This window comes from Hydra viridissima, unplaced genomic scaffold (genome assembly GCF_058129835.1).
Source record: "Hydra viridissima isolate aposymbiotic clone 2 unplaced genomic scaffold, HvirCarnegie_v1 scaffold_1, whole genome shotgun sequence".
Taxonomy (NCBI): domain Eukaryota; kingdom Metazoa; phylum Cnidaria; class Hydrozoa; order Anthoathecata; family Hydridae; genus Hydra; species Hydra viridissima.
Window position 1 is genome coordinate 17,066,253 of NW_028324300.1, and position 21,433 is coordinate 17,087,685.

Genomic DNA, 21,433 nt, shown 5'->3' on the forward strand with positions numbered 1-21,433 from the left:
GGACACCTGTCCGTTTTTGATTTTTTAATAAAGCTACTCTAACACTTGATCTAACCGAGTTCCTTCCTTCTCTTTCCACTTGGGCTTCCACGGCCGTATGTGTTCCACCCGAGTAGCCGTGCTACAAACCAAAAAAGCAACTAGGCCTAAGCTAGATTTAAAAGAGCCAGACTTCGCCATATTTGCTTTGAAATAACTTTCGAAAGTTCCTTAATCGATAGAGATAGCATACGAATTTAAAAAGTTGTATCTAGTCACCCACTTTTTCTATAGTAAAGTAACGAGGCATTTTATGCACTTTTATTCTCTAACATACCTACATTTGCGCAAAGGATTTTATTTAATTCAATTTAAACATGCCTAGTAGATTATTATATTTTTAGTTTTTTATGCAGCCTAGCTTTAGTTTCTTCTATATTATGTTTTAGGTGTATCTTATATTTTATCTTTTCTTTTTGAGTTTTGTGTTTTGTGTTGCCAAGTAACTTAAGCTAAACTTAAAAGAGGAATACTACGCTAACCTTTCTTTGAAATTCTATTCATAAACTACCTTAGACAAAAGCTAGATTTTAAAGAGGAACACTACGCTATTTTTGCTATGAAAAAATTTTTGAAAACTACCTTAATCCATAGACATCATCAAAGAAAATTACGGCGGCCAGATGCAACTCTTAGTACTAACTCTACAAATCTTAGTACGTTAAGCATTCCAGTCGAGAGATCAGACGTTTTTTCGTCACCTAAGAGACCGGCCGATCCGTTTGCGACGCTGCGGAAAGAAAGAAGATGGCAAACCACAGGGTTGTTACCGTAACAAACCTCCATGAGTACCTCCATCTCGAGTGGCTTTTGGGGAAACGTTCGTTTTAAACTCAAAGGGATGGTTGTTGAAGCTCACAAACGCCTAGTTAACGATTTTCTAACGGCAGAGACTGTGTTTACAATGGAGACAGGCCGATTAACTGAGCCCAAAGCGCAAGACCTTTCGGAAAACTCCTCTAGGTTAATGCATCGAAACGACTAGACACGTGCATCTAAAGGCTCTTTATAATTGCAGGAAGCCCCTCGTGGGCCCCTTAACCCTAATCCTAACCCTATCTCTAACCCTAACCCTAACGACATTTAGTAAAGCGATTAAAATCGTTGACAAATTCGATTTTCCATTTCTATCCTTTTCGTATCTTTTTTTTATTATTTAATAGTTAATTGTAAATAATAAATTGAAATAATGTTTGAATATCTTTTTAAACCATAAAAGAAAAACATCTGTCAATTAAATTACAGCTTTAAAATAAGTCAAAATACGTGTTTCATATACCTGTAAAAAAAAATAACACATATTACTTATAAAACAGAGTAAGTCGACTAATTCGAGAACGAATATCAAGATTATCTTATAATAACGATTTTCCGTTTATATCCATTTCATACTTTTCAAAAAGCCTCCTAATAAGCACAGTGTTATATTACTTTTTGTTGCCAATGTTGATGGATGATTTATACCTAAAATATCAGTTTCACTTTTATGAACTTGATAATAAATTTCCAAAGCTTCATTATATTTTCCCATTTTGTTCAAACAGTCTGCTATTATATGTTTTGTATCCAATGTTGATGGATGATTAATACCTAAAACTTCAGTTTGTATTTTATCAACTTGAAAATTAATTTCTAAAGCTTCATTATGTTTTCCCATTTTGTTCAAACAGTTTGCTATATTATTTTTTGTAGTCAATGTTGATGGATAATTGATACCTAAAATATCCGTTTGAACTTTATCAACTTGATAATAAATTTTTAAAGCTTCATCATATTTTCCCATATCATTCAAGCAGACTGCCATATTGTTTTTTGTAGCCAATGTTGATGGATGATGGCTTCCTAAAATATCCATCTGTTTTTTATCAACTTGATAAAGAACTTCTAAAGCATCATTATATTTTCCCATTCGAATCAAAGAGACTGCTATAAAATTTTTTGTATCCAAGGTTGATGGATGATTAATACCTAAAATTTCAGTTCGTATTTTATCAACTTGATAATAAATTTTTAAAGCTTTATTATGTTTTCCCATTTCGTTCAAACGGTTCGCTATATTACTTTTTGTAGCCAATGTTGATGGATGATTGATACCTAAAATATCCGTTTGAACTTTATCAACTTGATAATAAATTTTTAAAGCTTCATTACATTTTCCCATATCAATCAAGCAGACTGCTATATTGTTTTTTGTAGCCAATGTTGATGGATGATGGATACCTAAAACATCCGTTTGTATTTTATCAACTTGATAAAGAACTTCTAAAGCTTCATTATGTTTTCTCATTCCATTCAAACACACTGCTATAATATTTTTTGTATCCAATGTTGATGGATGATTGATGCCTAAAATATTCGTTTGAACTTTATCAACTTGATAACAAATTTTTAAAGCTTCATTATACTTTCCCATATAAGCAACACAGTTTGCTATATTATTTTTTGTTGCCAATGTTGATGGATGATTGATACCTAAAATATCCGTTTGAACTTTTTCAATTTGATAATAAATTTCTAAAGCTTCATTATATTTTTCAATTCGATGCAAACTGTTTGCTATATTATTTTTTGTAGCCAATGTTGATGGCTGATTAATACCTAAAACATCAGTTTGTATTTTTTCAACTTGATAATAAATTTCTAAAGCTTCATTATATTTTCCAATATTGTTCAAACAGTTTGCTATTTCATTTTTTGTAGCCAATGTTGATTTATGATTGATACCTAAAATATCCGTTTGAACTTCATCAACTTGATAATAAAATTTTAAAGCCTCATTATATTTCCCCATATCACCAAAGCTCTTCGCTATATTATTTTTTGTATTCAATGTTGATGGATGATTGATACCTAAAATATCGGTTTGTATTTTATCTACTTGAAAAAGAACTTCTAAAGCTTCAATATATTTTCCCATTCCATTCAAACAGTTTGCTATATTCTTTTTTGTATCCAATGTTGATGGATGATTGATACCTAAAATATCCGTTTGAACTTTATCAACTTGATAATGAATTTTTAAAGCTTCATTAAATTTTCCCATAACATTCAAGCAGAGTGCTAAATTGTTTTTTGTAGCCAATGTTGATGGATGATGGATACCAAAAGTATCTGTTTGTATTTTATCAACTTGATAAAGAACTTCTAAAGCTTCATTATCTTTTCCCATTCCATTCAAACAGGCAACTATGATTTTTTTTGTATCCAATGTTGATGGATGATTGATGCCTAAAATATCCGTTTGAACTTTATTAACTTGAGAACAAATTTCTAAAGCTTCATTATATTTTCCCATAAAAACGATACAGCTTGCTATATTATTTTTTGTAGCCAATGTTGATGGATGATTATTACCTAAAATATCCGCTTTAACTTTATCAATTTGATAATAAATTTCTAAAGCTTCATTATATTTTCCAATTCGATGCAAACTGATTGCTATATTATTTTTTGAAGCCAATGTTGATGGTTGATTGATACCTAAAATATCCGTTTCACTTTTATGAACTTGATAATAAATTTCTAAAGCTTCATTATATTTTCCCATTTTGTTGAAACAGCTTGCTATTTTATATTTTGTTTCCAATGTTGATGGATGATTGATGCCTAAAATAACAGTTTGTATTTTATCAACTTGATAGAAAATCTCTAAAGCTTCTTTACATTTTCCCATTCTCTTCAAACAGATTGCTATGTTATTTTTTGTTTTCAATGTGAATGGATGATTGATACCTAAAATATCCGTTTCAGTTTTATCAACTTGGTGATAAATTTCTAAAGCTTCATTATATTTTCCCATAACATTCAAGCAGAATGCTATATTGTTTTTGGTAAGCAATGCTGATGGATGATGGATACCTAAAATATCCGTTTGTATTTTATAAACTTGATTTAGAACATCTAAAGCTTCATTGTGTTTTCCCATTTTATTCAAGCAGATTGCTATAGTATTTTTTGTAAATAATGTTGATGGATGATTAATGCCTAAAATACCCGTTTCAGTTTTATCAACTTGATAACAAATTTCTAAAGCTTCATTATACTTTCCCATATAAGTTAAACTGTTTGCTATATTGAGTTTTGTAGCCAATGTTGATGGATGATTTATACTTAAATTATCCGTTTGTATTTTATCAACTTGATTAAGAACATCTAAAGCTTCATTATGTTTTCCCATTCCTTGCAAACAGGTTGCTATATTATTTTTTGTAGCCAATGTTGATGGATGATTGATACCTAAAATATCCGTTTCACTTTTTTGAACTTGATAATATATTTCTAAAGCTTCATTATATTTTCCCATTTTGTTCAAACTGTTTGCTATGTTATGTTTTGTTTTCAATGTTGATGGATGATTTACACTTAAAATATCTGTTTTAATTTTATCAACTTGATAATAAATTTCTAAAGCTTCATTATATTTTCCCATGTCATTCAAGCAGATTGCTATATTGTGTTTTGTATCCAATGTTGATGGATGATTTATACCTAAAATATCCGTTTGTATTTTATCAATTTGATTAAGAATTTCTAAAGCTTCATTATATTTTCCTATATTAGCCAAACAGGCTGCCATATCATTTTTTGTATTCAATGTTGATGGATGATTGATACCTAAATTATCTGTTTTACTTTTTTCAACTTGATAATAAACTTCTAAAGCTTTATTATATTTTCCCATTTGAGCCAAGCAATTTGCTATATTATTTTTCGATTTCAATGTTAATAAGTTATTGACACCAAAAGTATTCGTACTTTTTTTATCAACTTGATAATAAATTTCTAATGCTTCATTACATTTTCCCATATCATTTAAACTGCTTGCTATATTTGATTTTGTATTCAATGTTAATGGATTATTGATACCTAAAATATCTGTTTGAATCTTATCAACTTGATAAAGAATTTCTAAAGCTTCATTAGATTTTCCCATTTGACCCAAACAGACTGCTAAGTCATTTTTTGTAGGCAATGTTAATGGATGATTAATACCTAAAATATCCGTTTGTATTTCATCAACTTGGTAATAAATTTCTAAAGCTTCATTAAGTTTTCCCAATTCAGTCAAGCAGAGTGCTATGCAATCTTTGGTATTTAAAGTTAGTTCATTTTTAGCTCCATAAAACTTTAGGTTATACTTTTGAATGGCATTTAGAATGTTTATTGCTTCTTGCAAAAAACCTTTGTTTGATAGGAAACTTGTGATTTTCGAAATTTTTTGATGGAACGCTTCACACATTATTGGTTTGTTAATACGAAACATACGGAGGAAATGGTTATAGAAGTGCTTTCCATCGTCACCGTGTTCCTTTACGTCTTTCAACTGTAATTTTAGAAAATTGACAATGTTTTCTATGCATATTTCTGTTATTTTTTTGCGTTTTTGATAACATTGACACGCTAGCTGTGTCATTTCGTGCATCGCGTACCTGTCATTGTCATCGTCGAAACGATCAAGCAATGAATAACTGACTAATAATCTTATTGCTCGGTTTGTCAAAAGCACATCATTTATTTTCAGGTACTTTGTAATACCGTGAATGAACTTTTTTGTAATGTGTTGACCATCACAATGTGATAAATGGTTTAAAAGTTCTAGTGATTTTTCATTCGATGTTTCCATTTTATTTAATACTAAGTTAATTGACGTTATGACAGACTTTGTTTGCGCTTCGGTTGGGATACTTTCCTCGAGCATTTCGAAGGGATGCGATCGAAAAAGATCTAAATATTCCTGCAAAGAAACGCTGTTTTTTTTTATATAGAGAATGGCTTGATTAATGGCGAGTGGATGATATTGAAGCACTTTAGTTATTTCTTTTAGTTTTTCGTCGTCGTTTGTTAATATTTGTTTAACATTTCTTTTTCCGAAAAGAAAAGCATCTTGAGGCGAGAAAGAATGAATTTGTACTTGATTAATATTGGATGACCAAGATTTCCATTGCGATGTTACCAAAGTAAATGCATTATTTTTATTTGATACGTATTTCTCAAAGTTTTTCACACTTTTATTATCCACGTTATCGAAAATATATAACGTTTTTTCTCTTTCAAAATAGTGATGTATTTTTTTGGAAACTACTTCAATATCGAACGGTTCGCCTCGAGAATCTTTTACGCTTAACCGTAGTTGGTGACAGAGATTTGTCATAGAAACTTGTATTTTGTCAAATGCTGCATCCACCCACACAATGCTTTCAAAATAATGGTTGTAAATTGCTGCATACTTTCTAGCAAGCTGAGTCTTTCCTATTCCAGACATTCCAGTTAAAACCGTGATTGATTTACCCGAATCGTCTGTTTGGCACACGTATTTATGAATTTGATTAAGCTCATCGTCACGTGAAAAAAAGGCTTTTCTCGGCGGTAGGACACCGAAAATGGAGTATCGGGATGTTAACTCTAAAATAAAAAAAATTTTTATTTTGAACTACACGGTGACATTTTTGAGGAATATTTAGAAGTTAATTTTTGATTGGCATATCGCTGTAAACGTGTTTTGTTTTTGATAGTAAAAACATAACAATTATCGAATACTTTAAAGATAGTTAAATTGACAATTTACTTTAAAAATATCATCACTAACTGCTTAATGTCAATTTTAATATGCTTTATTGATCCACGAATATGCTAAACGATTATGCTAATAAATGGCCTGAATGATTTATGACATGAATTAACTAAATAAACTAAAGAAAGTTTGTCCTTTTCAAAAATGTTCGCTGCAGGTTGAAAAAAACTTGTTAATGGTCCTTAGTGTTTTAACCTTTTTTGTATATTTTGAGTTTTGTTTTTTTGTTTTTTTGTTTATCTCTAACAAATATTCAGGGGCAGCCGGAGAACTTTGACATGCAAAGGTGGCACAAAAACTATGAAGCTCAAAATACCTACTTTGTTCGCATTCACTGATCAAATCTTTGCGGTTGCAAAAAAGTAATCCGCTTTTCACATCTCGCCATTTTTTTGATGAGTTATTCTTACGCCATTTGTTCAGTATTTGCAAAGTTTGTTCTCTCGTAGTTTCAAATTCTTCTTTAACATTATTGATTGCTGAGTCATAACCGAAAGACATCGAGCAAACTTTTGCCAATCATAAGTCAGCTTATCAGCAAGCGTTGTAAACACATCTTGTGGAAATTTTTCAACTAAAAGAGAAGGTTTTTTTTTTTAAAAATCGAAAATCTGTCTCAAATGGGAAATATTAAAAACATTTTATTACCCTTTATATCGTCGAACTCGTTCTTCATGACAACTTCGTCTTTCAAAGCCGTTCTACGAAAAAGAAGTCTGTCATTGGTTAAGATAAACTTCAGTAAAACATCAGGAAGCTTTTTTCACGGTTAATAAACGGTTATAAAGAAACAGGTGTTACGTTTAAATATATTAGAGGAGTTTTTAAAGTAAAATAATTCGTTTAATCTCAGATATTTCAGATATCTCCTGAGTCGTTGAAATAAAACTGTCCATTTGATGAAATACATTTTTCCATATCCATCAATAATCTATTTAATTGACTGTTAAAGTTGCGTGACTTGCGCGATCTATATATCTTAGGAACAAAAATGATGCAAATAATCTATCTTTCCTAAAGTGACTGTTGAAAAGTGACTGAAGAAATGTTGAGCAATTCTGAATAATGAAGCAGTTCCTGAATGATTGAGATCTGCTTAAACGAGAACTTGAGCATCATTTTAAAGCAACGATTAATAAAGAAACATGTTAATGAACAATTTTGAAATCATCCTTCATTATTCTCTCAACAACTGTCAAGAACACTGTCATAGAAGTCCTTCATATCAAATGCTTGTTCAAAGAAAGCCATTCACTCTTCGTTCTTTTTTTCTTTTCCTTAAAACCAGGTTTTACAGAATATGTACTTTGTACTTAAATCTTCCCTTTAGAGTTAGTTATAATTTATTTAACTCTCTTTGGAAATGGCTTTATTATTTCAGAATCTGTTCAGCCACTTTTTTGACTTTTATTAAGAAACCAAGCTTCTCTAAGTTTTTGTACTCTTTTAAGCTCTGAAATACTTCTGTAATATTCCAGAGGAGAAAGAATGGTTTCTTTTTTGCGTAACATTTTTTCTATACGCCTAAACTCTTGATCAGTAGGTAAAAAACTGTGACACGTTATTAGAATAAAATATTTGACAGCTTTGAACATAAACTGGTTCCCATAAGACTTTTCTAAAAATAAAATTTTTGACTTCTGATGAACAATCAACAGAAAATAAATGTAGATGCACTTTAGATCCTCTTTCTATAATTAAATCTTTTTCTAACTTAGTCAAGTAGTGAACCAGGGTAAAAGATGCTTTGTTTTAGATCCTCTACCACTCTTAGTTTCCAACGATGTGTAAACAAAGTTGCTATCTTTGTTTTACAATGTTTGATCATTTTGAACTAAGTTTAAATTGTAGTGCCGAAGTTGTCAAGTATTAAACACTTCACCAACACTTAATTTAGAAATCGGTTGGCTTTGTTGAATGCGTAAGCACAATGTAATGACATTTTCATTTTTCACTTTCATAAGAGAATAGAACTATTTTGATTTTCTTTTATGCAGACCATGTTTTGTAAACTCTTTATCTTTAGTTTCATTTAAAACATATTTCTAATCAACTTTTTTTTTGTTTTCTGTTGTTAGGTTTCCAAATCCAATAATGAACATTGTTTAGATTTTCTATTAATTATGAAATTGATTAAGAAAATATCTTCATTGTCTTGGTTATTATGAAGTTTTCAAGTTTCTTCGTAACTTTACAAGATTTAATTCAGACAGAAGATACACTCTAACACTTTTTCCCCTTCCATGGTGTGAAACACATGTTGACCAGTAAAGTTTGCAAGTGAAGTAATTTCATTATCGCTTAAAGTTTGTCTGAAGGCTCCACATTTTTCAGGTCTCAGACACCCATTTTTAAGGAAGTATTGTATCTTTTTAAACAGTCCTCCAAATTATGTAATAGAAAGACTGTTGTAAAAAAAAAACTGTTGTATATATCCTCTCAGCAATATTGTAGTTTATTGGATGTTTTTACAAATAAAAGTATTCCTTCCTTGACTGTCTTGACTTGTTTTTACTTGAGTTGAATTAACAAAATTGAGATGATAAGCATTGTTTAGTTTTTAATATTTTATTGTACAGCTTCTAGGAAAAACCTGAAACAAAAGTAATTTTTTGTATTTTTATTTCATTGTACATGAGGTTGTTAGGAACTAAATATTATAAGGAACTAAAATTTGGAAATACTAACTGATCTTTTAAAGAAAATCGAAGACGTACTGCAAATTTCAAAGAAAATCTAGCTTATAAATTTAAAATGATTTCTTGTTTGAAACTCATACCTTACCATAGTTATGATCCTGAACTATGAAAAAAGGGCTAGTATAATACTAATTGAGCTCACCTAGAGGATCCAGGATGCAAAAATTGTCTAGCTTTAGACATTTTGTTGTTTTGCTTGCAAGCTAAAACAGATTTTTTTTTTTCCAGAGATGAATATCTCTGGCGCTTTATCTCTTCTGCTTTGCTTATTTTCAATCTTTTCCGACTTTCGTCAAGGGATTAACATGCTAACATGGCTTTACTTGTGGCATTTGCACTATAAAATCCAAAAGTAATAAAAACTGAATTTCGGCAAAAACATACTTATCCCCTATTTGATAAACGGTTCCTAAATCGGCTTCGTTGAATTGTTTTTGAGTAGAAAGGCACTTGTTGAAAGACCCTCAACAACGTGATTTATCTTCAGCATTACTAAGCTCATTCTACCATGGGTTATTTAAGAAACTGAGAAACGTTGAAAGCAATTTTCAGATCTTTGGTATAAGCTATAACAAACAGTTCTTGTTGCCTTAATTGTCATTAGTTTCAATCGTAACTACTTCAAACTTTTGGCCTTTTGAAGAATATTTTATTTGTTTAGAAACACGTTGGCGTATATTGGATCTGTTTTTTTTTTACTTCTTTTTAAAATAGCAAAATATCACAAGGTAAAGCATAAATGACCTTAAATATCATGAAGTTGTATCCTCATTTTAAAAATTGGAGTTGGCTCAACGGAACGTCTCCATAGGTATTTACTTACCGTCCATAAAACTAACCTCACACCAGCTACTATTTCAGCAAACACACAAGATGAACCACCAATAAAAGAAAACAAAACGTTAACCAATTGTTTTCCGATAATGGAGCGAGAAGAAAAATCACTTCCTGCTACACTTGAACGATTAGCAACCTTTAATGGGATTTTGTTCAACGTTATATGTCGTTCTAGTGATATACGTGAAGGTCTTACAGCTGCAGGATTCAAACGTTTACCCACAACAGTCAATAGTGTGCGTAAAATGGTTGTAGATTACAGCCAAAAAATAAGGAGTTTTTTATTTACTGATTTAGCTAGCAAAAGAAAACCTGAATTCAGTGTAGGAGAAAGACTTTCTTTATCTGTTAATGAATGAACATCACTTCGTAACCGTTGCTACATGAATATTAATTTACATGCACGAAATTGTCAGTTTTGGAGCTTAGGCTTAATTCATATAACAGTATCAATATCTGCTGATTAGTATATTGAGCTATTAGAACAAAAGCTTGCACAACATGGACTTGATTTGCAAAAAGATATTGTTGGTATTATGACTGACAGAGAAGAGTGGTGAAAAAAGTTGGGAGGATATTACCTTTAACTCAACAGTTACGTTTTGCCCATGTTGTGCAACTGGCCGTTATTGAAGTACTAAATCAAAAGCAGGATATAGAAAGAGAAATAGATTTGCAATTCGACGAAGACGAACAATCAGAAATAGAAGACGATTTTTCAAAATGTAACTCTCGTGAGGATGATGATTTTTCTGACAACGATGAATTGGTGGATCTCGATGCTGGTCATACTTGGCATCGAGGAAACCAATGTGACATTGGCGAGGAAAGTTGTGGTCCAATGATCAAAAAGGTATGAAAATTAATAGTATTGTTCAAACGATCACCAAAAAAAAAACGATATCTTGCTGAAGTATCTTGCGGCTAAATTTGGGAAGCAAATAACTCAAATAAAAGACTGAAAGACAAGATGGAACAGTCTTTTGTTAATGCTTAAACGCTTCTATTTATTAAAAAATTGTATACAAAAGGCACCAATAGACTTAAGTCTACCGGAAGGTGAATCTTTGGCTTTATCTAATATTGAGATTAAAACTGTATCTGCTATCATCAATGCGCAAGTCCCAGTAAAAACAACAGCTGAGGCCCTTTGCCGTCGAGATGCTAATTTGTTTACAGCCAATGTTGCCATAACTTTTATGTTAAAAACTCTTTAAAGATGCTATCAACGTTATAAGTCAAAAGTTGCATTCATCTCTCGTTCTTCGAATGCAACAAAGGCGTACCGATGTAAGTGGGATCCTTCAGTATCTGCACAATGGTAGAACCTAAATTCAGTCCAAATCTGAAATAGAGCTAGTAAAAGTTCCGATTTCAATCAAATGTCGCAAATTTATTGTTGAGTTACTTGAAAGACTAGACGCTACAAATCCAGCTATATCATTAACAGTGTACGAGTCTAATTAAGAAGTTGAACTTTCTGTTTCAAATGAGGAACTATTCGAAATAGTTTCTGATTCTTCTTACTCTCCATCTGAATCTATTTTTTTTGCTCATGAAACGAGCAAAAGAATAACAACAGACGAACTTAATAAAGCTATAAAAAAAAGCACATCTGCCAAGCATACCAATTCGGTGTGAGACGTTGTCAATGAAAATTCAAAAGGAAATGCTCTTGTTTAAAAATTGAGGAGCACTTTGTGATTTTTTGCAAAGAGCGCATAGTTTTTTAATGACTATTAAGCCTACCAGTGTGGAATAAGAACGTACTTTTTCTGCGGCCGGACTTTTTGTAACAAAAATATGAAGTTGTCTGGGCGATGAAACTTTGGATGTGCTCTGTTTCTTTAAAGCGTGTTTTAAAAATAATCAAAAATAATTACATATGTATATTATATCTACAAAAACAACGAGCTCTTTATAATTTAATAATTAAGTATTTATAATATTTAAAATTCAAAGAATTCGCTTGTAATTTGATAAATAGTTTTTTCTAAACATACTTTAAATGTGTTATTAATTACCTTAAGACTTTTCTAAAATAGTATATTAAAACCATTCAAGAAAAAGTATTTAAAATCCAGGGATTAATCCCGGGATTAATCCCGGGATTCCGGTAATAGGTAAGTGCAATTTCGAAATCCTTTAAATATAGTACGGGATTACAAACCTTAAGATGCATTCTTCTTTCAGCTCCAACCATTCGCTTAATAATATCGCTAAACGTTTTGCTTTGGCGGAACTTTTTTCGCTTCTATGAAAATTTTTAAAACTTGCTTTTCTATATTTTATCATATGTTTACTTTAAAGATAGCACTAAATATTATGAATATGTAACTTATGATCACTTATGTTGGTTTTAAATCCTTTGCTCATATATTTTACTTTTTTCAGTAGTTTGAAAACTCACGAGGAGAATGAGCACAAGTCATTGTTCTGATTCTCTAATCGGAAAGGAATTGCAGAGCTTTTGGGAATGCTATTACCCAATCAGATGAGTAGAGTAAAGGAACATAATCTTTCATTACTGAACAGATTTTGCCGTCTTTTTCATAAAGTTAAACAAGCTTTCTCTGAAACTGTTGTCTGATATTATGCTTCTGGTATTAACTTTCTCATATTTAAGTTATTATATTCAGTTACAATATTTGTTATTATTTAACAACTCTCGCTTCGTTCCGCTCAATTTATTCACTTCTACAAAGCCATTTTTTCTTCTAAAGTTACTTGTTTTTCTAACTATGAAATTAAAATTGTTAAAAGTCAGATAACAAGTAATACAAGTAGAACAAAAATAGAAAACTTACCGATTCATTTTGTGCTCTAGTTTCTCCATTATTTTCACTAATAATAAACTTTTTTGCGATTTTGATGTGAACAGCTGGTTGATGGACAAAAACAGGATTTGTTCCAACAAACGTTCTGGAACTCAATTAAACCAGCACGTTAAAGTTAGGTTTAAACCAGCACGTTAAAGAGAGGTTTAATCTTAAAACCAGCAGGTTTTAAGATTAAATCTCTCCGCCAAATAGAAAAGACTAAATCATGCAGCAGAAGGAAGCCATAAAAAACAAGAAACAAATCGAAAACCCACACTTAATAAATAAGAACGGAAATGCGTTTGTCGAGCAAAAAACTGCTAAGCGAAGTTGCGATGAACCAAACTGAAATCGGTGTGATCTTGTTTTAGTTGTTAAAATTTTACTGGAATACGTTTTAAGTTAATTTAACTCTCTCGCATTAAGATTAAACTCAGTTGCTAATTATTTTTAAAATGAAGTCACATTTTTTTATTTTATATAACAATGGCCGTCGATGAGTAAGAGTTTTATCAAATAATAGGGCTTAAAAAATATTACGAACGAATTATATTATAAAAGCGAAAAACGTGAGTCATTCTGAAAGAAACAGATTATTTGCAAGTGCGGAGGATCGCTGAGAAATCAAGATGTAAACATTCATATTGTTTCTTACTAAATTAATGACTAATATCAACATCTGCATTTTTCCTTTAATAATAAAAAAAAAAAAACGATTTTTAATTCATTACTTTTATTTTCTAATCTTTTTTCACCGATACCTTCAGCAACAGCTTTCGCACTGTGTTTATGGTCATTTGAAATAGACAGTACAGTAATAAATAACAAGGAACAGTAGAAAGGTAACGTAGAATTAAGATGTTTAAAATAACCAGAAAAGATCAGTAGAAAAGTCTTCGTCTTTTTCAACGACGTCACACTACTTTTGGTGTTCAAAATATGGCGGCGTGATAAAATATTAGTTATCAATGTATTTTATATAAAGATGCCTTCAACTGAATTAATTTAACTTTGATACTCGATTGTTAGAAGCGTTGCTAAGAAGCTATCAATAGAAATCTAAATTCATTTTAGACTTTTATATGAATAAAGCCTGCATAAATTTTATTAATTTTACGAGCTGGAGGATTTCGACAAAAATGTTGTAAAAGTAGTTTTTTTTTACAGAACCACTATTATAGTAGCTGCGGTGTAAAACCGGTGTCGTAGAATTTGGAGCAACATTTTTCTAATTGTTGTTTGATTTCATTGAATGCAGATTGTAATGGAAGCATTAATGATCAATAAGTAAAGTTCTTACAAACTAGGGGCTGCAATCTTACAGTGGAAATTACTTAAATAGAGTTACGCATGTCCAAAATATAAATCGCACTTGTAATTAAGGTTTAAGTTACAGTTTTAAAAAAGTATACTATAAGGAAATAAAAGTAATTTAAAAGTAATATAAAAAAAAGTTAAAGCGATATTACGCAAACTCTTTGCTATTGCTCTGGTATAAAACTCCGTTAGGCTATTTAATGTTCTACAGATCTGGGAGGTTAGCATTAATTATATAACTTCTTGTTTGCTGAAATAATTGTTTCTAAAGCTATTTTGTACTTTTATCCACTTCGTAGATCGTTCATTTTCAGATATCTTTAAGTTTAACAGTTTATTAGAGTAATTAAATAAAATAATTAAAAAAAAACAATTAGGTAAATGGAACGACCCTGTTTTGAAATCTAAATACAAATTGATTTGCGAAAATGTCGCAGATGAGATTGAGAAAGTGAGACAAAACTTTGAGCTTAATCTGGTAAAAAGGGCCACCAAAAATCCAAAGCTTCTCTACAGCTACATGAACTATCAACTAGCAGCCAAAGATACTATAAAAGCATTAAAGGGAGCAAATGGTAAAACTACTCAAAATTCAAAAGATATTGTTGATATCTTAAACAAAAGTTTTCAAGCTGCACTTTTGAAAGAAGATGATAGTCCACTGCCTTCTTTTGATTTAAGACCCAGTAAACATCGAACAGTTGGTAAGTAGTTGGCCCGATCCTAATAACCAACTATTAGCTACAGTTGGGCCAACAGTCGGCTATTTAGTTGGTACCGTGAAAAAAACGTAACGCTTTTACCAACACTTAGCCAACTGTTTTTAAACAATTGTTTGCCATTAACGGCCCAACAGTAATAAAACAGTTGGCTAACAGTTGGTACCATTACCGGCCCAACTATATAATTTTTTTTCGCGATTTTTTAAATTCACTTTTGCGCTTAAATTGAAAGTGCAAAAGTTATAAATCATGTTTTGAATATTGCTTAATAACAAAGTATAACTTTGCTTTTTAATTCTAATTTTCTATCTAATAGTGATTGTTTGTATATCAGATTTTACCAAACAATACTACTGTCCACACAAAATATTGTTGAATTATTTATAGATAACTAAGTTGAATACAAAAAAAAGAACAAATTTTTTATCATTACACTTTTATTTCCAGACCATTTAAGAAAAATATTTATAAATAAAGAACTAAAAATATTGTATTATTGTAGTTAATATTATTAAAGGTTTGAAAATAATATTGGCAACTTTAATTAAAAACAATATTGTAAAACGCTAATATTTAAAAACGTGGCGAAATATTAGATAATTATTAATAATAATTAAGAAAAATTAGATTTATAAATAAAATCAAGAAAAATAACCTTTTTTAAATTTTCAAAAGAAAATAATAACTAAATATTCTTTTCATTGATTAACTGCAACTGATTTTTTATAACCTTGCTTTTCGTCTGTCTATTTATTCGCCCATCTCCTTGATCATTTGCGCCCTGAAACCATCTTGAAACGATCGGGTAAATATCTTTATCCTTGGAATTAAGATACTGAATTCTTACTGCTGCTAAAAGAATAAAATGAAAATAAATTTAAAAAATTGATTTATTTTTTGTTTAAATAAAAATTATTTTTAAGTTATTTTTAAGCTCTTATACGTATACTTTGCAAATCAAGAATTACATTAACTGGTTAGCAGTTTTAAAAATATGTGCATATGATAATAAGTTCAAGTCACCAAGGGAGAATATAATATCTTACAAATTCACAACTAATGACAACACTGGTAATTGCCATAAGTACTAACATATTATATCCTTTCTTAGTGTTGTAAACACATTTTTGTAAATATAAAAATACAGTTGACTTTAATAGACTAAAAATTTACATAACTAGTAATACTTACATAGTAAGCATTTAACACAAAATGATAACATCGCAACTTAACCTTGCCCATTCCAGTAGCTATCATCTTACTTGAAGATCCGTTTAGATTACATAAAACGCTAAAATTTTTGGAAAACATGGCTCCCAACACACATCATATGTATTTTGGACGTTCAACTTTACCGCCAATAGAACGCAGATATTCGACCTAAAAACAAATAATGCTACATATTACAACTTTTTTTATTTAAACTATTTTTTCAAAGGTAAATGAAAATGTAATGCGGTATAATATAACTAAGGTATTATTAAATTACCTTTGATAAATTACAATTATAAGACTTATAAAAAAACTTATCTTTGAAATAAAATAATAGTTACTAGTTTAAACGCAACCTGAAAACTGATAAAAACATTATAATACAAAAAATAATTTCAAACTTTATAGAGAGCCATCTCAGATTTCATCTGTATCATAAGGTTAAGCCTCTCCAAATCTTCCTTACTTTCCATTGGAAGGCCAGGGGGAACAACAATATCTTCATTATCCAAAAAACATTGAACTTCTAAAAACTTATTTTTTTGCTCCAGTTCTGTTAATCTTAACTCCAAAGCTGCTAACTTCTCTATAAACATACATAAATAATTAAATAATATTTGATTGCATTTGAATCTTATTGGAAAACTGGTTTCAAAAACACAATCTAGTTTTTAAATTGAAGACATACATGGATAAAGGTGTTATGGAACTCAAACATTTGGAGTTAAAATTTTAAACATTCATGTTATTTATCCCTGTAGGTGAATTGATTGCTGTAAAAATGGTATTCTAGCACGTTTTTGTGCTGTGTTATTAAGGCCATGGAAAAGAGCATTATTTAAAACCTTTATCTGCATAAAAAAGTAGAAATGTGTATTTTTGTAACATGAAATATGTATTTTTTTAAAGCCTTCATCCATTTATGACTTTAATTAAAACACAAATTATTTTTTTTTACAAAAAATATAAATAGTTTTCCTTTGCCAATATATGTCAGCATCTTAATCAATGTATGTATGCGTAACACATATACAATGTATAACAAGTAGTAAAACAAAAAAAAAACAAAAAACAAATATTTTATCCAAAACCTTACTTTCCTGATCCTTAAAATTTTGAACAGTTTTCTCATAGTTTTCAGAAGTCGAAGTCCCTTTTAATAAAATGCTATAATTATATGCATTATATGAATATATATATATATATATATATATATATATATATATATATATATATATATATATATATATATATATAATATTATATAAATGTTATATATGCTTAATATGAAATGTATATGTCATATTGTATATGCAATTGCATATACCATTTATTTATATACTGCATATATTATGTCAATATTGTATATGGCATATATTATATGCAATATATACAAAATACATAGGGATGTCTGCCAATATTTTTAGGTGGATTTCTCTGACTTTTCCCTGATATTTTCCTGATCTTCTACCTGTTTTCCTTAATTTAATTTAAAGTTACCCAAATTCAACTTCACAAAAATTGACCTAGATTCGTTTAGAAAAATGCTCTTCAACTGCAAAAATGTAAACAATAATACAACCCACACTAAATGTATCAAGTATTGATACATTTAATATGGGTTGTATGACTGTTTACATTTTTGCAAGTGAAGATTCAAGATTCGCTTGATGCAGGTGAAGTTCATAAAACTATCTGCCAAATAAACTTTTATATTACATGTACTATATACAACTTATTTAAGTTATGTAAGTTTGATGAAGAGCCATTTTCCCTGATTTCTCCCTGTTTTTTTTTTAAATTCAACCTAATTTCCTTGATTATCCTAGACTTTTTGCAGATATCTGATTTCCCTAACTTTTCCCTGAATTCCCTGAAAATTGTGTGTGTGTGTGTATATATATATATATATTTATATATATATATACATACAAACATACATACATACATATACATACAGAAATACACACATAAACATACTACTATACACGCACATATACATTTTAGCTGTATTTCAACTTTTAATAATAGTTAAAATAGAGCTAAAATGTCTTATACAAATACAACAACGGTGTCATCATAAAAATAAATTAAAAACTCAACCAATGTCAAAAATTATATCTGAATGTGTCACTAATGGATAAATGTAAAATATTTCTACTTACCAGCGTAACGGTTATATTAAGAGGTGTACGAGAGTTTGAGTTTAAAAGTTTAATTAAAGGGTAAAAAAAGCGTTTGAAAGAAAAAAAAAAATGGTAAAAAGCTTCAAACTAAACTAACTCTATTGAATAGTTTTAATCATTGAATAAATCTATTTAAATAGTTTTAATAATTAGTCACATGGTCTAATACCCCATTCACACCAACAAAACCGAGTTTTAATAACACTCGCTTTTAAAACGGTGTTTTATTTAGCTACCGTTTTTTTAAACTCATTTATTTGAAACAAGGTTTTAAAAAGCAGTGTGAACGGAAAAATGCGTAACTAGTTTAAATAAACCACGATTAAAACAAGTTTTATTTTTGGTGTGAATGGGGTATAAGTGAATATATTTATAATATACACTTACAAACTTACGGGAAACTTTTACGATTCAAAAACACGCGGTACACAGTCGGTTAATGGTTGGCAAGAAATGCCAACAGTAAGCCAACTGTAGCCAATACTGGCCCGTCAGTTGGACCAACTAAAGCGTGTTTACTGGGGAACTACTTAAACAATTATTATGACAATTGAAGATTTTACATATGATGATGTCTATCTAATATTAAAAAACTTAAAAGATAACAAATCAAGTGTTGTTGATAATTTACATTCAGCTATTTTAAAGAATTGTGCATCAGCCTTTGCCATTCCACTTATGTATATTTTTAAAGAATCGTTTAAAACTAGAAAACTGCCAGTGCAATTTAGATCAACAAATATCACTCTTCCGTACAAAAAAGGCGAAAAGACCTTAGTGGGAAACTACCGACCGGTATCACTCACCTCAATTGCATGTAAAATAATGGAAGGTGTAATAAGATCTAAACATTAAACTTTTCTATATAAGTTCAAACTAATAAGCAAGCAACAGCACGGTTTTGTTAAAAATAAATCATGCTTAACGAATCTACTTGAAACACTTGATTTTATTTCAACCGCCTTAGAGAATGGTAAACCTGTTGATGTTATTTTTTTGGATTTTGCCAGGGCATTTGACACAGTACCACATAAAAGATTGTTGCTTAAACTTATAGCTTATGGAATATCTGGTCTGACAATACAATGGATTGCAGCATTCTTAAAAGAAAGAAAACAAAGAGTTGTGATAGGCGAAAATGCATCCTCTTGGGGAGAAATTATCAGTGGTGTGCCACAAGGGTCAGTAATTGGACCACTCTTATTTGTACTATTTATAAACGATTTGCCTGATACTTTAAAAAATCTATCAAAGCTATATGCTGACGACACCAAAATTATGAATGAAATGCTTTCCAGTGAATCAACTCTTTGTTTGCTATCAGATCTCAATTCAGCTTTTAAGTGGACTCAAGACTGGCTTGTGAAATTTAATATTTCAAAATGTACGGTCATACACTTTCGCCGAAATAACTAAAAATCACCCTTTTGTATCAATGAACAAAAGTTAAACATAACAGAATCAGAAAGTGATCTTGGAGTAATCTTCTCAAGCAATCTGAAATGGAAAAGTTATGTAATAAAATGCGTAGCTAAAGCCAACCAAATATTGGGTCGGATTAAAAAATGCTTCGTTTGCTTAGATATTAGACTGCTAAGAATTCTTTATGTTTCTTTTGTGGGACCACTGTTAGAGTTTGCAGTACAAGTTTGGTCACCTATTCGAAAGGGAGAAATTGAATTATTTGAGAGAGTTCAACATCGTGCAACTCGATTAATACCATCACTTAAAAAAATCAACTATGAGTGTCGTCTAAAAGCTCTCGACTTGACTACCTTGACAAAAAGAAGACAACGAGGAGATATGGTTCAACTTTATAAATTCTTCAACGATTTGGAAACAATAAAATAAATTAGTATTCAAAAAACTCAAACAAGAGGTCACAGCTTTAAATATGTCAAAGAAATTCCTAAGCAAGCATGTCATGAAAACTTTTTATTTAATAGATTGGTCAATTTTTGGAATAGCTTGCCAAGTGAGTTGGTTAAAGCACCATCAGTTAACAGTTTTAAAGCAGGTCTTGATTCCTGGATGAGCAGCAGTTAAGCGAATCGGCTGTCATAGTATGTTGATACCACACTCACTGGCTCACACCAGCTACAGCATTTACTAATACTAATACTAATTGAATTAAACGTGTGAAAAGAAGCTGCCTGTCTTTAGTCTCTTTGCAGTAAACATTATGCGAATCAAAAGTAGTGTTAAGGTTCAGTAATGTATTTATAAAACGTAGTTATAAAATGTATCTTCTATATTTTATGAACAAAATGTTTGGCATATAGCACCGCTCTAGAATGAAACTGGATTATAACTAATAAATGGTTTATATTTAAACATAAAACAAATATAAGGCTAAACATGCCAAGAATATATAATCAAGATGTGGGAGCTCAGAAGTTACAGGAAGAAAGTGTCATTTATTCCAAACAAATTACACACGTTTTGATAATTTAGATTGGAAACATTACTGGACTCACTGCAACAAACATCATAAACTAATATAAATTCCACTCTACCGTTTGAGAATCCAGGAAGACTGAAATTACTATTTAAAAGTAGAACAAAATACCCTGAGCGATTCATGAATCAAAGATTTCAACATCAGTTACATTTGTAAAAACTGCCGAGTAAGATTGTATTTATAGTAGAGTGGGTCGTTATAGTAAAGGAAAAAACTAAAGCTATTTGATCATATTCTAATAGTGATCTTATGTTGTCTTTGGTCTAATCAAATAATAATTGTCTATAAAAAGATAGATAAAGTCGTATCTTTAGCCCGCGCATGTGATTTAAAGTTTAGGGAGTTTTCGAAAAAACACAGTTTGGTTAAATGTATATATTTTATTAAGAAACAAGTATATAATAATAGAAAATGAAAAAATATGATATAGAATGAATAGGCAATAAATATAGTACTAAAATTTGGTATAAATATACATTAATATACGGTAAAAAAATGTAAATGATTATATTTTGATCACAAAATCTTGTTTACTGTCAAATCGGGGCATTAGTTTTTTGGATGCAAGTT

At 30.1% G+C, this 21,433-nt stretch overlaps 1 protein-coding gene and 1 long non-coding RNA gene across 2 annotated transcripts; both read right to left on the minus strand.

The window, feature by feature from the left end:
• Positions 1 to 1,226: 1,226 nt before the first annotated feature.
• Positions 1,227 to 13,962, minus strand: LOC145186614 (uncharacterized). The gene is made up of 4 exons (XM_090091497.1): positions 12,954 to 13,962; positions 7,259 to 7,311; positions 6,931 to 7,184; positions 1,227 to 6,441 (listed from the first exon to the last, which is right to left on the minus strand). Exons 3-4 carry the CDS (start codon positions 7,109 to 7,111, stop codon positions 1,415 to 1,417), a joined length of 5,208 nt encoding a protein of 1,735 aa, XP_089947623.1. The 5' UTR covers positions 7,112 to 7,184; positions 7,259 to 7,311; positions 12,954 to 13,962; the 3' UTR covers positions 1,227 to 1,414.
• Positions 13,963 to 16,201: 2,239 nt separating this feature from the next.
• Positions 16,202 to 16,924, minus strand: LOC149893634 (uncharacterized). The gene is made up of 2 exons (XR_016453820.1): positions 16,618 to 16,924; positions 16,202 to 16,384 (listed from the first exon to the last, which is right to left on the minus strand). It is a non-coding gene; the product is annotated as an uncharacterized LOC149893634 (long non-coding RNA).
• Between the last annotated feature and the right edge of the window lie 4,509 nt (positions 16,925 to 21,433).